The following is a 17,541-nucleotide window of genomic DNA, read 5'->3' on the forward strand; positions in this document are numbered from 1 at the left end:
ACACAAGAAGTCCATTTGCATCATGAATAGTACTGTTCTTGGTAGAGTGGTTGGTAGCAGACAAAGACATTAATGAAAGAAAGATCCATTCCATTACATTACATTACATTACATAATCTCTTTAAGGTAACTACATAATTAAGCAACCAACACAAAAAGTAGACAAAGACAAGCAGTTTCTTAATCTTAAAATTTTCTCTTCTTTCTTTTTTTAGTTGTACTATTTTCACTTTTCTTGGATAAGAGCAACAATCCAGTACTCTTGTAATGCTCAATGCTGCTGCTTGTATGCGCTCCCATGCCCATAAATGAACCTTGCATTTCCTTCGGTATAGACGTGTGTCTCGTTGTCTAACCTGCGATAGATCAACAAACCGTGTTAAATATCACTGGCAATGAGGCCATGCAGAATTATATTCATGAGGAGACAACCCAACAGCTCGGGCTCAAGATTTCTACGAATTCAAATTTGAATGGTTGCGTGAGTTAACAAAGAATATATGGATATGGGCTCACGATTTTCGAACAGCTTTGCTCAAGGTAGAGGATGATGTAAATGTTTTGCCATCTAGGTATCTGTTCTCCCCTTTGATCCTCTGCTTGATTCTGAGGTCTAGTTCATCAGCACTCAGCGTGAACGGTGAATCTGATGCCTGTCATCATAGGATTCCTTGTTAGCATTCTCTTTTCTAATAAATAGATTATGTAAACCTTAAAAAATACAACGCAAAATGGAGTATGAATTTGTAATAAAAAGTAAATTTTCATGTTACATATGGTACAAATTAGAATCAAAAGTATAAGGAAAGTGCCCAAAAAAGATGATACCATGACCCATCCCCAAGTGTCAGCATAGGAAGGAATATGAGCTGAATATGGCACAACATCTGCACAAGTAATCCCCAAAAGAATAATCAATTATCCGGTGAATAATAAGAAACCCTTTTTCCTGTCTTTCTTAATTTATTCATGATGTAAGTAAACTTACATTTGAAGACCTGTCTGAGAGTGTTGTAGATGCAAGAAAACACCTCTGTATGGCTGAAAATCCCAGCTGGCCCTGCCTGAATTATTGAACAATTATTCATTAGCAGCTGGAGGATCATCCGAGTATATATAGTAAAAATTTAAATGAATAAATGACACACAGACAGAGACCTGTGTGACAAAAATGCCCCCATGCTTGAGCCTGGGCTTCACTACGAATTCATAGAAGGATTTGGTGTAGAGTTGGTAGCATGGCCCTCCTTCAATTGGATCTGCCAGGTCTCCTATGATCACATCATATACCTCTTCCCTCCTTTCCAGTTCAGCCCTGATCAATTTCAAGTACAAAAATATACTTGAAAATGTTAAAGGCCGGCAAAATAGAAAATTTAGTAGTTTTTATTTTTTGTCTTCAATATTTTTTTTCTAAATCACAACGGAAATGGGTTTAGTGTAAACCGATGATTTTTGAAGGGGTATAAGTGTTATTTCAAAAAAAATTGAAAGAAAGTATAATTTCACATTTTAAGAGAGGGTTTAAATGTAATTAATCCAAAAAAGTAATAATATTTCATGGAATTGGAAATAACCTGGCATCATTGATTATGAGCTCCAGTCTAGGATCGTAAAAGGCTTCCTTGTTAACCACTAAATGTGATTTGCAGAAATCAACCACTTCCTGCATTATTATATTTTAATCAAAATAATTAGTTAATTATTATATAAATTAATTAAGCAGAACATATATATATATATATATAGAGAGAGAGAGAGAGGAAATTAAAACAAATAAATAGGAAATACCTCATCAATATCACACATTATGACCTTTTCCACTGCCCAGTGTCTGAGTATTTCTCTTCTCTTGCAGCCTTCACCTCCCCCCATGATGAAAATGGTTTTTGGACTGAAAATTTTACATCCACATATCAATCAGTAATAAATTAAATTAGATGGGATTATTATAGAAACTAATAAATATAATAGTGAAATGAATATTATTATTATTATAATAATATATATATATATATATATCTTATAATGATAATCAATAAGGAATGACAGAAAATACCTTGGATGATTTAAAAGTGCAGGATGGACAAGGGACTCATGGTAGATGAACTCATCTATCTCTGCGCTCTGAAGCTTTCCATCAATTACAAGAGCCTGAAATATTATGATCAGAATAATTAATCATATAATATTAGTAATTTCTTGTTTGTTGTAATTCAATGTGAATGGCCTACATTTTACATCATAAATTTCAATTATCAACAATCAATTATTAATATCAAATGTGTGTGACTAACCAATATATAATAATACTATGGTACGTAATAGGAGCAATTAAGTTAGGGGTTGTTGGCTTATTTGATGTAATTAAATATTGTAAAAGTGTTGAGTTGTATTTGATGGTATGTTGTAGGTACCTTTCCAAAAGGCTTAGTGTCCAAGAGCTGAATGTCCTGGTACTGAGAGGCACCTGTGTGCAAAATGCTGAAAACAAAGACAAATAAATAAATTAATATTTTATATTTCTGCTGCTTTGTTGAACAACTTTCTCTTGCATATATGTCTCAACTTTTCATGGACAAGACTTGAAAAAAGTAGTACAGAAGCTTCCCTACTTGTCAACAACTATAAAGTAGTAAACCTATCATTCATAAACAAATAAAAACAGCAGGCTGCAGATGGAGATCAGCTTCAACTTTAGTATATATTCCGACAAACATACTAAAATCATATGTAGAGACTTAAGTGAAGGATCTGCTGTATGTAGTGTACCTCTTGAGAGCAAAGCACCACCTCAAGTTCTCTTCAATCTCTTCCTCATACCAACAGCTCTTTCTCTGAACTCCCACAGCAGCAGCATGATGATCACCATTCGAGATTGAAATATCACCCATATCTTTCACACCTCGAGATTCTAGAGAGAGAGAGAGAGAGAGAGAGAGAGATACAGAACTAAAGAAGATGGGAATGGATGTATGTATATATAGAGACAGAGGAGGGGTGGGGGGAGGGGGGGGGATGCAAGAAGAGCGAGAGGATGGATGTAGGCTGTAGGTAGGTCAGAATTGTGTAGAAGAAGTGGGTGATTTTGATTGCTGGAAAGGGGAATTAAAATAGGCACCAAAATCTTCATGGATTTTCGCAACTCGTATCCAATCCAATCTATATAAAAACATGGCACAGGCTGCGGGTTCTAAGGTTGATTTGCTCGCGTGGGCGTGCCTTCCTTCTCTTTCTCTTTAGGGATATTACGCTCTCCCCACTTACGCTGTGGTGTAATTGTATATAACATAGGTTTTTAAGGATTATTTTCATCTAATAAATAAATTTTTTTTGATTAAATTTATTAAATTTGTAAATATTAAAAAAAATTAAAAAAAAATCTTTATTTATTACCCAATTGATTTATTACTTTATAACAGGTAAAATAAATATTTTTATGATAAAATAACTTTTGTACGTTTTCACGCGTTAATATATATAAGGAGGTATATCTTCATCATTATAAAGGTAATTTAGTCCAAAAAAAATTATTTAACATGTAATAAGTCAGTTTTAATTCAATAAAGGGTAAATATCAATTTTCAACCAATTTTTTTTTTAATATAATTTAGTGAATTTAACCAATATAGGGACTTATTTGTTAGATGTAATTTTTCAAATTACAAAAAACCTACATGTAATTGCACCAAAATTCAGGAAATTTATTTATCCCTTCTTTTTATTACAACTATCCACATATATTTATGGTTTACCATTACATATCTCCTATAAAAATATAATGTTAATCATAATTAGAATTAAATCCGTACATAGTATGAGTTACACATCAATTTTATAGAAAATGAGTACTATATTTCTATATATGCATAACTTTTTTTTTTCCGGGCTTGAATTTTCTATTATAAGTTTATATATCTTTTATTCTATTTTAACATATATATACACATTAAGTGCACAAATATTATTCTATTTTATTTTATTTAAAAAAAATATTATACACGTAATGAGTATATATTAAATAAAATAAAAAAATATACAATATAATTTGTAATAGAAAATTCAATCTAATTTCTTTGTGGACAAAGTTAATTATTTGTTCAACCCAAGAAATGTAAAATACAAGAAAAAGAAAATGATTAATTAATCTACAACATAGTAATGATTTTAATAAATTTAACAGTGATAATAACTATATATAAATATGATAAATTAATTAGTATTAATTATTACCATTTTGCTTGGGAGCTAGCTGTGTAATAATAATAGTGAGGACTGGATTGGATGATGAAGTGCATGGTGCTCCTCCAAGAAGCGGACGAACCGAATGTTGACACGTAAGGAATTTAAAAAGGGGAGCATGTGGAGAAAGGGAGCATGATGAAGGTGATACACTCACTATCTTCTTGTGTCACACAGAAATAACCATGATCATGCACACAGAAAAGCAGCAGATATTAGGGAGGGAGGGAGGGAGATGATGATGATGGGATCAAAACATGCACCTCAATTTAGGGTTCTTCTTTCTTTCTTCAGAAACTTGTGCAAAAATCTTGGTTGGGAAGAGAGAGAGAGAAGCGTGCAGTGGACTTCATCATTCATATTCTCTTGCTATCAAAAGATTATAAACGGCGTGCTAAGGCAGGCGCACTCAATCATCACCGTCACCATCACCATCCATCACTACCCCCAACTAATTATATTTATATAAATATTTATGTTTCCTTTTCAATTTTTAAAATACTAATTATAATGAAAATATATTTGTTTATATATATTCTCCTTAAAAATATATAAATTTAATATCATAATTCAATATAAAATACAATTTTATCAACTAATTCAAATATATTTTTATTTTTATACGAAAATTTATATATATTTGTAAATACATAATAAATTTTAATTATTAATAATTAGTATATATAAAATAATTATCAATATTAATATGTATAACTAACCAATAACTATTACTATAGTAGACCAAAATTACTATTAATTGAAGTAGACTACTATTTAAATTGACTTTCTAAATACAATTATTGATAATATCTTATTTAACTATTAATATTCTTTTCTAATGTAAATCTAAGTAAGAGGTTCCATTTATATGTTTGCACTTTTTATTTATTAATTTTTTTGAAAAGTTAAGTCCATTTATAAAATTTAATCAATTTTATTTCATGTAAATGTGGAATTATAATGCATGCGATATCTTAATGAAATGAAGTTATAGACACGAACATGCATCATTATGTGCATGGCATGGTTGACAATATATCTATGAATTATATATATATATATATGTGTGTGTTTATAATATGATGATGATGATGATATTTTATTTTGTTATGGTCTTTTTGGTTTGATTGGGCACATTTGAATTGATGATGTATCCGGTGTCACCACTTTTATGGGCTGAAGGGACCCTCTTTCTTAGGCATGGCTCTAAATTCTGATGTCAAATGTACATCAGCATGATGAGACAGATACATGACATGCATGATGATGCATGGACAAGGGCCATGAGTGGCACTAATAATACAAAGCATGATATCCACATATGATAGTGTGTGTGTGTGTGTGTTTTTGATGAGTTATATATATATATAAAGATGTAGGAGTATGGTTGTGATGCTGAGGAATGATGACGGACTTACCTACCTAATATATGTTAAAAATGATGATGTTCCTATATGCATGGTCCCATAACTCAAATTTTTCTCCTGATTTTCAGATTTTTTTTTGTACAAAATTTTACGGTTTTATTGATATTTATCATAATTATATATATTTTTATTATTTAAAAAAATTTAAATATTCTTTTAAAATTAACAGTCGTCTAACAAATACCCTCATAATGAACTATTATAAAAAAAATTTGCTAGACGATTGTTAATTTCAAAAAGATACTTATAATTTTTTAAATAATAAAAAAATAATTATAATTACAACAAAATCAGGATAACCCATCGTAATTTATCCTATTTCTTCTAATAAAAAATACATCACATCCTATCAACATTGCATAAGTTGTATTAGTAATAGAAATTATTTAGTTGACGCAAGTTCAAGTCTTGTTCGGCCCATCTTCAACTTGAACTCCTAAAATTTGAAAAAAATTTGACCAAAAAAATCCCTTATAAAAAATAAAACACCAAATGATCTTTCGTGTTTTAAAAAATGAAGTAAATTAGCACTCTATCTAACCTATTGATAGAGGTAATTTGCTTCATTTTTTGAAATACGGAAGGGCAATTTGCTCATTCTTTTTCCACAAGAAAATATTTACTTATTTCACATAACACAAAGGAATAAAAATTGCATTTAACCCAAGGTAAATATGTGTGGTAAAGCTTATTTATTTTTAATTTGGTTAATATTTTTAACTTTTAACTTATAAGACTATGGGGTTTTATTATGGGGTGGGTCTGTTTGTGAAGTCAATTCTTTTGTCCAAGTCGAGTACATAATGTAATGGACTTAAAAGTCTAATTCCACAAGGCTCAGTTAACAAAAACACTCTTCACAAGTGTCCACATTAACATTAGTTGCTCAATAAGAACCCAACATTAAAATATAAGATAAATTACAACAAGTTACTACGAAATTTGTTATAATTATAGTTATAAATATATTTTTATTATTTGAAAAATTATAAATACTTTTAAAATTAACAACTATCTAACAAATATCCCTTACAATCAATGATCATGAAAGGATATTTATTTGTTAAACAGTTGTTTATACCAGGAGGATATTTGTAATTTTTCAAATAATAAGAAATAATAGCAAATTTTAGAAGAGCCCATTTTAATCTACCCTAAATTATATTTATGATTTGAACATAAGTAGTAAAATCAAGGGCTAGGATGCTGTGACAGATATGCCTTAAATTCTCCTAAAATCAAGATGAAAATTATCTCAAGTGAAAAGGGTACAATGTCTGCTGCATGTATTGAAAATTATGAGACTTAATGTTGCAGCAAGGGATTTTTCTCAAAAAAATTAGCTGGCCTCAGCTCAAAACCATCATACAGAGTAGGCATAACTGGAAAATCTTCTTGCTGAGGGCTGTGATGAAAACCAACCGTATACCACAGCACCAGGTCCTTGTTCTCAATTGCCCTATTCCTGCACCATGTCAACAATATTTACAATCATTTTCAGTTAAGTCCCTAAAATTTATGCACATTATGAAATAATCTATACTTTTGGGCCTAACCGCACCCCTACAGTCATGTTTTAGACTCCGTCCGAGAGAACCGGATGGTCAGGGATGATTTATGTAATTATTTCTTCTATCTAACATACAATAGAGGTTTCGTATTTAAACTTACCTATGGCCCCAAATAGCTAAACCATCATCTCCATGGCTCCTATCAGCATAAAAGCCTCCAGCCCACCTCTCTGTTTTGTTATAACAAGTCACCCACACTTGGTACTTGGTGTAAGCTGCCCTCATCTGTGGGTAGTCATCATCAGCTAGCAGAGAAATAGCCGGCTGCCCGGTGATCAACCGGTAACCTACATTGTTACCAATCTTTGTCTTCTTATTAGGATTAGTGATCAGTAGCTCCACAGGTTCCAATCCCATTTGAATCCTAGCTTCGCCTTCCGTTTTCACCGTTTCTTTAACAACTTTCCAGTAACTCTTCCTAGGCGAAACGTTGGTGGGCTGTGTCCTAGAAGTCTTCAGTTTGGCCTTAACTAGTGAGTTGTCAGTACCATCAACATCTAGGTCTAGGTAGTATGTTAGAAAGTGATCATGGTTCCCTGCAACGGAGTTTTCTGCCACAAGTGTTCCATAAATGTGATCACTAGTTGTTTGATCAGTACTCGTGTATTCTGTAGCCTTCATCTCTAGCACACCTGATAAACTTACCTGCCATAGCAAAGACATCATAGTCAACAGTTACTATTCCAATGTTTATGTTTGCTTCTATGTACTGTTTAAAGCAGTTCTTACTCCTATTTTGATTGAACCACTCTTCTTGAACTCCCAATCAAGTATGTAGTCATAGTTTCCAACAGTAGCCACCATTCTGACCACCAAATTAACCTCTGCCTCTCCACTTGTTATCTGCAAAGCCAAGTAATTCAATTTAGTGCAAAGTGTTCTGAAAGTCGTATGAGTTAACAATGTGTTTATACCACTTTTTCAGGTACACCGATTTCTGTGTGCCTCCAAGCAATGTTTCCAGCATATGACTCAAACATGCAGATCGCCTGTGGGACTTTTTGTGCTTGTCCATCAGCTCCTGCCATGTAACCATCCATATACACAGCATTACCTGGACAGTCTATAAGGGGAACAAGGGTATTCGCAGAACGTCCAAAACCAAACTCTCCCACGTCCATGAAAGTTCGATAGTACCATTCAGGAGTAGGGTCCATATAGGGAACAAATGTTTCTGATACATGCCCCCTATAGAGCACACGTCGAAACTTGTTTTTGATGTTATCAAAGATCGAAGCCGTGGATATGATCAGCCCTGCTCGTGCATCGAATGCAACGTGAAACTCCCAGTTAGCCCATCTAACTTCATGTTTTCTTATAGTTATCTTGGAGTTGTTTTCGTTACAGAAGACCGAATTAGGCCTCTGGCTTTGGAAATCTGTGCCTTCAGCTTTTGGCAACGGGGCATTCAACCGATCCACGTACTTGATCACTTGCATTGCCTCGACATCGATTAGCAAACTTATGCCCTCGATAGGCCTAGCCCAAATGTTAGATGTACCACCTCTGTAAAAACATGTAGCTCTTATAACTCTTCTTGTTACTGTTTCTCCAAACCAACCTGTTGTCAGTGGTAGGCAAGTGACTTCTGATAAGTTAAGCCCTCGTCTTGAAATTGAATCTTGAAACTGAGGATACTTCAAGGGGAACCTGCTGGCTCGAAGAAGCTCATTAAATGTGAATGGAGGATATCCGTGGCCTCTGTAAACTTTATCTGACACGATTAAACCAGTGATCAAGTCTACAACGAGTTCATGTGTCTCACCATTAACTCGAATTACTACCCGGGCTTGACGGCTAGGAAACAGGCCATTATGTTTGTCTGAAGACAGCCACTTGAGGACATGATGTTTGTCTGGCTCCTCAAGGTCAACAAAATGAAAGGTTAGATTAGAAAAGGAACCAAAGTGAGATTTCTGGATAGTGAGCTTAATTCTATTGATCTCTTCAGGAGTAAGAGGATCTAACGGGTGACATAGGACTCTCGAGTTTAATGAAAGAAAAAGTGCAGAAAGAACTAAAAGTGGAACTGTCATCGAAGCTGAGGTATCAAGAACTGTTAGCACATCAGAAATGACTCAAAATTTGTGCTTCAAGAATGAACCACTGTGGTCATATATATGATCAAGGATAAGTTGTTCTTTATTCTGTTACCTTTGTTGACTGATCATTATAGCCCATATGGGATTGAATCTTCCTCATCTCTATTGGCAGAAATCTTCATATCCCATGTTACTACATGTCAGCTTTTCTTTGGAAGAAGGCAATAAATAGTCTGGCACAATTAATGTTGATTAGTTGGCAAGTTTCTTGTTTTTTACTTGCTTTGAGGGCTAAGAATACTTGATTTGAGCTTTATGAAATACTTATCAAGAACTAGTTGTTCTTTACGCTTCATGTCTGCGGCTGCCGGTTTTAATAAATCAGAGCAGCCACTAAATGAAATCCCACCATTTCACGGGATCCCTTTGTTTTTAAGAGATCACTTTTTGATGTAGAAAAGTACTTTGTACTCAAGATACCTTTGGGAAAAAGAACTTGGAAATGTCCATTGGATTCTAAGGAAAGGCCCTCTAAACTATTGAAACAGAGTTATTTCTCAACCTTATCCAGGTGAAAAATCCAATATTTTCAGTATAGAGTTCATTTTCCCTGTTTGGGTTAACAGAAAAAGATCAAGAACCATTACCTCTGCTTGGCTTCGAAGTGTGACAGGCTTCCTATTCCAGATTAACATTCAAAGTTCAAACAAATAAGTCCTTGATACAGCCATGCGTTTCATATTATTACAGAACAAAACGGAAAGTCACTGGTCTAAGAAACAGCCAAAATGAAACCTTTATTGACTCGAAACGTTATATTTAGCAGGACTAATGATTTCTTTATGTTGTCTTTCTATGAGCATGGGATTATGCTCAAAAAAATTGGTGGGTCGGAGCTCAAATGATTCAGTCAGTGTCGGCATGACAGGAAAATCTTCCTGGCAGGGTACGTGGTGAAAGCCTACTGTGTACCATAACACAATGTCTTTGTTCTCGATATCCCTGTTCCTGCATGAGAAGAAAATACAAAATTAGCTATCCTCCTCAAAATCTGATCTTGGATACCATTTCAACAGTTATATCAATTTATTTAGTGCAAAACTACCTAAGACTCCAGGAAGCCAAATTATCATCCCCACGGCTTTGATCAGCATACAACCCTCCAGCCCATTTCTCAGTCTTGTTATACGGTGTAACCCACACATTATACTTGGTAAATGCTCCACGAATTTGGGCATATTCATCGTCTGACAACAGGGGACGGGCCGCTGATCCGGGGAACAAACGGTACCCCACGTGGTTTCCCACCTTAGTTTTCTTATTCGGGTTCACAACTAACAACTCAGTCGCTCCTGAACCAAGCTGAATTCTTGCATCAGACTCAGTTTTGGCTGTTTCACTACTAACTCTCCAGTAGCTTTTCCTTGGTGAAATGTCTCCATTCACACGGGACGTTTCCAGGTTAGACTTGACGAAGGAATTAGCATCTCCATCCACATCTAAATCGAGACTGAAAATTAGGAAGTGATCGTGGTGGGCGCCAATTGTGTTTTCTGCTAATATAGTGCCGTATACTTCCTCTTGTATCTGGTCCTTGTGTGTGTACATTGATCCCCTCACTTCAAGCAGACCGGTCATCCCAACCTGTCGTTGTAACGAAATTCAATTCAAAGGGAGCACAAGAAACTTGATCTACATTTTAATTGCGTGATTCTTTAAGTTACATGTACACATATGTTTTGAAACTAGAGACATTAGACTAAAAGTTACCTTGTACAAAATCAAGTTCACAATAACTTTAACAAGTTACTTACAGTAACTTTAATGGTACCAGTTTGCTTGAATTCCCAATCCACAATGTAGTCATAATTCCCCACAGTGGATACCATTCTCACAACGAGGGTCGTCTCTGGTCTGACTTCAGTTACCTACACAAAAATCAAACACAAGTCAAAGGAAAACTCAGAAAACTATCACTGCCACTTAGTAGTACTAACCATTTGGCCTGGGATTCCCAATTCAGTGTGGCGCCACATTACGTTTCCTGCTTGTCTTTCAAATATACAGAAGACGTTCGGTATATATCCAGGAGTTCCATCTTGTGAAGTGAAGTAGCCGTCCATGAAAACTGCGTTTTCAGGGCAGTCCTTCAATGGTACAAGTGGCACTGCACAAAGTCCAAATCCATTTTCACCAGCATCAAAGAAGGTCCTGTAGTACCACTCCTCAGTTAAATCCATGTAAGGAACAAAGAGTTCTGATATAAATCCTCTGTACAATACTCTACGGTATTCGTTCTTCTCGGGATCATAGATAGAGGCCAGTGATATGATCAGGCCAGCTCTCATGTCAAATGATAGATGGAGAACCCAATCTTCCCACCTGAGAACATATAGATGCAGTAATAACAAATGAACCATTTATAGTAATCAATGACTTAATATATTCAAGAATTTGTTCCTAATGATCCCATTAAACAAAAACACACACACTCTTCTTGCGATACCTCAGTACATGTCCTTCCAATTTAAAACTTGGTTCTAGACTAGCTGAGCCCTTCAGAGTTGAATCTGGTGGTGCACTCTGCATTGATCCTCTGTACTCTGTTCCATCAGATTTAGGCACCGGAACCATTATCCGATCCCGATACCCTATGATTTTCATCTCATCAAGATCAACAGTCACTGTGATACCCTCAATAGGCCTCATGTAAAAGTTGACGGTGCCGTCCAAGTAGTAGCACATAACTCTAACTATTCTTCTACTCGTTTCTTCCCCAAACCATCCAACAGTAAAACTCATACAAAGCACTTCCTCTAACTTAAGCCGTCTTCTCATAATCGATGCTATGAACGGAGCATACGAGTATGCTAGCTCACTAGCAGCTTTCTCCTCTTGAAAGTTCTGAATTGGGTAGCCATGTCCATCATACACTCTATCCAATACAATGGAGTTAGTCAATAAGTCAACAATGAGTTCATGGCTTTTCTGATCAAAACGGGCTATGACAAATGCACGACGAGGTGGGGTATGATCAAGATTCGATTGCCATAATAGGATTATGGATTTCTCTGGTTCATCTAAGCCTACATAGTGGAAACTTACACTGTGGTAAGGGCTGGAAAAGTGGTTCTTGACAATTGTCTGAACTTGAATAAGTTCAGATGGAGTAAGAGGGTTTAGTGGGTGGTAATCTTGGGTTGTAATAATTGGGGAAATCAAAAAAATAAGGAAGAATAAGAGATTTTTGAGAGTTGAAAGTAGCATGGTTTTGCTCTGAGGTGTGAGTTCCACTTCTAGGATACTCAAGATTTTGGCAGTCATCGGCCTTTATGAGCGAACCATTGGAGATCACGCAGGTCGTTTTTCAAGACAACGAGAAGAAAACAAGGTTAGATACCAACGTGAGATGGTTTCTAAAAAGCGCAACAATATGTCATTTCTACTGTATGATTAATTATATAGAGGATAAGAAATCAGGACTTGCAATTTTATGTGGGGCCTTGTTGTCTTTGCTTGATTGAGATGGATTAATAAACATAGCGGAATTTAAAGTCTACTTATATCTCAGAAGTTAGATTATGTTTGGTTTGATTAAATTTCTGGAGGAGAGGTTGAAATTTCTGATAGTTAGCCCCAAGAAAAGTTGATTTTGTATAGCAGGTTTTGTTTCGTGAAGAACGTATATAGATATATTAACAAAAATATTACTGCTGTGAGAATTTGTCCTCTGCTCAGCGCATCAATTTTTTCTCAAACTTTTAAATGTATGTTTGTTTGGCCAAATATTATAAGTTGTGATGAAAATGAAAAGAAAGCACTTTACAAAACCTTACAACTTCAGTATCCACATTCGTAAAGAGTTGCATAATCGGGCAAAAGATCACAGATAGCAGCCCAGAAGACATAAACCATGTTATACTCTATTCTTCGCCCAATCTATCTTAACAACACCCTTCTCAATATAAATTTTCATTATGGTGAAAACTAAGTATTATATGCTTTCTAGTAGAAAAATACTGGAAGGCAAAAGAATATTTCGAAAATCTATGCTCTTCCTAAATATACTGATTTAAAGCCCAATAATTTGTTACCTGCTCTTCCCAAATATCCTGATCCAAAGCCTAAGAATTTCTTACCTGTTCTTCCTATATATCCTGATTCAAAGCCCAAGAATTTCTTACCTGCTCTTCCTAAATACAGTAGGACCTCTACAAATTAATAAACTTTCTAAACTAATAAAATTTTTCGATCCCGACTTGAGCTTTTGTAATAAAATCATCAAATTCGATAATATAATAAGATAATAATTTTTCGAAAAATTCTTTTATAAATATTAGGTCCCATTAAAACTCTAAATTAAAATTCATGAATATTACAATTATAAATATTATGATAATTTGCTAAAATATAAGTCTGTAATGCTTTACGCATTTGACCATTTATGAATGATTTTGTAATGCCTTTTAGATGAGAAGACATAGTTGGGTGTTATAAATTATTTTATTTTCATATTGAGATTCATATAGTATATGTTTCATTCATCATGCATGAATATATTTAAATTGACTATAATAATTATTTAAGTGCAATGAATTAATATAAATATGTATATTTAAGTAATTCCAATGAAATGAACATCCGTCTATGAATATAATAGTTAATTGTATACAATGAATTGATATTATACATGAATATATTTAATTAGTTACAAAGAATTTATTGATGCATGAATATAATCAATGAAACATATATGAATTCATTTATTTTCAATACATATGTACTAAATTTGTTAAACTTAAAAAGTCTCTTTTAAGTAATAAAATATTAATTTATCGATAAATTAATATCTCTCTAAATTAATAAAATTTCATAGTCCTAATGTTATTAATTTATAGAGGTTTTATTGTATCCTGATTCAAAGCCCAAGAATTTCTTACTTGCTCTTCCTAAATATCCTGATTCAAAGCCCAAGAATTTGTTACCTGCTCTTCCTAAATATCCTGATTCAAAGCCCAAGAATTTCTTACGGCCAACATATAATATTCATCTCTAGCTGAGCATCTCAATTTCACTGGATCTGATGCCACTAGAGATTATGGAAGTGAGAATTGACTTTAGACATGTTTTCACCACTGTCCGTAATGATACTTAAAATCGGAATAGGAAATTTTGAAAATAACACGTAACACAGCAGAGCACATAGAGCGAGCAAGCTCTTCCCAGCAGTGCAACTTTCATACTTACAGAAGGGATCGATGTGGCTCGTTTATTAGGACTAAACAGTTCTAAAATGTCATGTTAAATACTCAGCTTCCCTTGGTTCAAAGGGCTGATTATGATCAGCCATTGAAACGTCTATTACAAATTGAATAGCTCCCATGATGTACATTTTACATCCCTAAATTGAGGTGACAAAATTGTTCAATATTTTATATCTGAACAAAATATTGGAATAAAATCTCTGGTTGTATTGCCATGTCCCAACTTCATAGTAAGTTTGTATGCTGATAATCAATTGAGCATTTGGTTCCTCAACTATGTCTTTCTAAGAATTTCTCTATCACAACTGAAAATGCAGCAAAACCAGCACACCCAGCGCATGCTGCTTTTGGGCCACCTGAAAAGACCACAAAAATGAACTCATTCAGCAAGATTCAGAACAGGATATCCATGATGATATGATCAGTACAAGAAAAATCTGATATAGCAGCAAACCCAGGTTCTTCACCAAAATCATCTGAAAATGACAAATATGTTGCCGAAATTACACTCTACCAAAAACCGATAATCTAACAATTCTTTGGAAACAAAATCTTGCTCTAACATGATAAATGCTGCACAAGGATTATATATTTAAGATCAAATACTCCTGCACCTCCTGAACCTGGAAAGCCCCTGCTTAACACATTGTACAGGAGCTTCTCTTTCTTGAACAAATCACAGTTGATGAAAGGAGAGCATTGACTGAGCTAACCACAGTAGTTAACAGGAAAGCGGAAAGGACCTCAACTGATCCAACTCAATTCCAAAAGCATATCCAGTAATTGTTGGAAAAGCTAATTGCTAAGAAAATGAGAGAGTGCATCATTCACCATATCCTCCAAGGGACAAAATATAGTGATTGTTCATGTTCTGGACGAGTACGACGACTTCAGGTTTATAACTTTGCTTACATGCTACAACACACTGATCGCTGAAAATAAATTTAAAACATTACCTCTAGCGGATATAGAACCTCCAGTTACACACCCAGCAACCACCGTATTTGTAATATCGTGCTTGGCCCGGGCCTTAAATAAGTTACCAACAGTTAAAACTTTTGATTCTACTAGATTTTTCAACAGAGTCAACGTATAATTAAATTTCTAGGTAAGGAAATACTGCAACCTTCTCAATGACGCATTCAGAAGCAGAGAAGATAAATCCCATAATGGCAAAGGCTTTGCAGGAACTCCAGCTCCTTCTACCCATCTGCTTTGCTTGGTAAACTAGCTGTTGTCTTCCAGTCATTTCATCTTGCATTATCGGATTATCCAGAGCCCCAAGGAACAATCCCATGAACAACCCCAATCCACCTCCTGCAAACTAGCAAAATTAAATTTACAGATGCAAACCAACAAAAACATTCCAATTTTCAATGGCCATGGGATTGTATAAATACCCATGACTCCACTGACAACGCTCCGTACAGCACAATTATTCCAAATGTCCTGGCCTCGGATTTCCTCTATTGTAGGCAAGTGGATAGGCTCAATTGGGGGCTTTGGTGCATCTTGTGTGCTTGCAGAAGCATTCTGCAACTCACCATCCGGATTTGAACTCATGAGGGTGTCTATGCAAAAGTGGTAGGTTAGCAGACAATATTGAATTAGAAAAGGAGCAGTTGTGTAGCATCAGCACAAGGAAGACACATCACATTGTAAAATTCTGATATATCAGGCTCTAATACTCTGATAGAAGGACGCATTTTGCAGTGCTCAGCATAAATAATTAACTGCATCAAACTTCTAATGCCATCAGCATTTTTCAGGCACTAGACCGCCCCAAAATACTTAGCCAGTACATTGAAAAGTGATAGTAGGATATGGAAAGCCTTATAAACCAATCACAAAATTCCCCCAATGCTGATGTCTTATTGGGTACTAGACATGAATTTACATCTAAGCGTTCTGCTTCCAAGTCTAAAATACAGCTTGACAAAAGATCAAACATCTTAAGCCGCATGAAACAGATCCCATTTCGACCGAATAAACAATCTAGAAATCACAAACCACGAAATGCTATTTTACTTCATATATCCTGTCGCATCAATAAAACAAGTCCATACTCATCAAATAAAATTATTCCAAATACCAATGTCATAACTTAAACCTACTGAATTTTGGTTTAAACTAGAACCTATAGGATGAACTTCAATCACCAAGTTCACCAAAAAAAAAAAAATACAAAGAAGAGGAAGAAGAAAGAAAGAAAGAAATCACCTAACCATATATGAATACGAAAAAAATTGAAATTTCAAAAAAAAAAAAAAAAAGAAAAGATGTACCTTGGAACTGGATGTAGATTCGACGCTAGGGTTTTAGAATGTGTGGGTGCTGAAACGAAAAACGAAAGAAATGAAACTGGGGGTTTTTGGAATAGAAAAAGGAAAAAAGAAAAAATAGGGTTTTAGAACGTGTGCAATGAAAAAAGAAAATTGATGAAGGAATTAAATTTACATTAACACCCGTCAAATTTTGTCTAATTACATATATACCTCTTACTATTTGAAATAAATTACAATTGCTTTCCCACTCGAAATAAAACGTTAAAACACTTAATAGAAAAAGTATTGAAATTATACTTCCCCCCTCTATTTGGTAATTTGAGTATATAGAATGAATGAGGTTATTTTCAAATAGTACAATGTAGGGGTGCTCATGCTGTGATTTTGATTTTTTTAAAATTATTTTTAAATTGAATTATCATTAACGGTTTTATAAAATAATTTTCTAAATTATCACTTTTAAAACCAAAATCATGGGTGCGATTTTATGCGGTTCGGGCGCTTTGGCGATTTTAATACTTACAATAAAAATATAACATTAAAACTAACAAAAATCAAGAAATGAAACAAGTGTTTGTATGTAGCAAGCAAGAAAATTCAACATTATGCACCATTAACCACCGATACTCTCCACAACTTTAAATAAATTAAAATACAATATCATATATATTAATCCAATAAGAAAAACTTAATCCAACAAAGTCCAAGGG

At 34.3% G+C, this 17,541-nt stretch overlaps 4 protein-coding genes across 4 annotated transcripts; all 4 read right to left on the reverse strand.

Moving 5' to 3' along the window:
• Positions 70-2,962, reverse strand: LOC105171338 (thermospermine synthase ACAULIS5). The gene is made up of 10 exons (XM_011092411.2): positions 2,773-2,962; positions 2,418-2,484; positions 2,060-2,154; positions 1,792-1,894; positions 1,578-1,666; positions 1,159-1,315; positions 989-1,064; positions 829-887; positions 517-653; positions 70-356 (listed from the first exon to the last, which is right to left on the reverse strand). Exons 1-10 carry the CDS (start codon positions 2,892-2,894, stop codon positions 272-274), a joined length of 990 nt encoding a protein of 329 aa, XP_011090713.1. The 5' UTR covers positions 2,895-2,962; the 3' UTR covers positions 70-271.
• LOC105171578 (primary amine oxidase 1) lies at positions 6,868-9,770 on the reverse strand. The gene is made up of 4 exons (XM_011092739.2): positions 8,155-9,770; positions 7,970-8,083; positions 7,341-7,885; positions 6,868-7,134 (listed from the first exon to the last, which is right to left on the reverse strand). Exons 1-4 carry the CDS (start codon positions 9,274-9,276, stop codon positions 6,975-6,977), a joined length of 1,941 nt encoding a protein of 646 aa, XP_011091041.1. The 5' UTR covers positions 9,277-9,770; the 3' UTR covers positions 6,868-6,974.
• Positions 9,936-12,690, reverse strand: LOC105171579 (primary amine oxidase). The gene is made up of 5 exons (XM_011092740.2): positions 11,789-12,690; positions 11,280-11,664; positions 11,097-11,210; positions 10,388-10,926; positions 9,936-10,290 (listed from the first exon to the last, which is right to left on the reverse strand). The coding sequence occupies exons 1-5, from the start codon at positions 12,604-12,606 to the stop codon at positions 10,080-10,082; spliced, it is 2,067 nt and encodes a 688-aa protein (XP_011091042.2). The 5' UTR covers positions 12,607-12,690; the 3' UTR covers positions 9,936-10,079.
• On the reverse strand, positions 14,488-16,940 carry LOC105171339 (mitochondrial import inner membrane translocase subunit TIM22-4). The gene is made up of 5 exons (XM_011092412.2): positions 16,832-16,940; positions 15,947-16,117; positions 15,673-15,863; positions 15,503-15,575; positions 14,488-14,902 (listed from the first exon to the last, which is right to left on the reverse strand). Exons 2-5 carry the CDS (start codon positions 16,107-16,109, stop codon positions 14,817-14,819), a joined length of 513 nt encoding a protein of 170 aa, XP_011090714.1. The 5' UTR covers positions 16,110-16,117; positions 16,832-16,940; the 3' UTR covers positions 14,488-14,816.

Source organism: Sesamum indicum, linkage group LG10, assembly GCF_000512975.1.
Source record: "Sesamum indicum cultivar Zhongzhi No. 13 linkage group LG10, S_indicum_v1.0, whole genome shotgun sequence".
In the NCBI taxonomy this organism is placed as follows: domain Eukaryota; kingdom Viridiplantae; phylum Streptophyta; class Magnoliopsida; order Lamiales; family Pedaliaceae; genus Sesamum; species Sesamum indicum.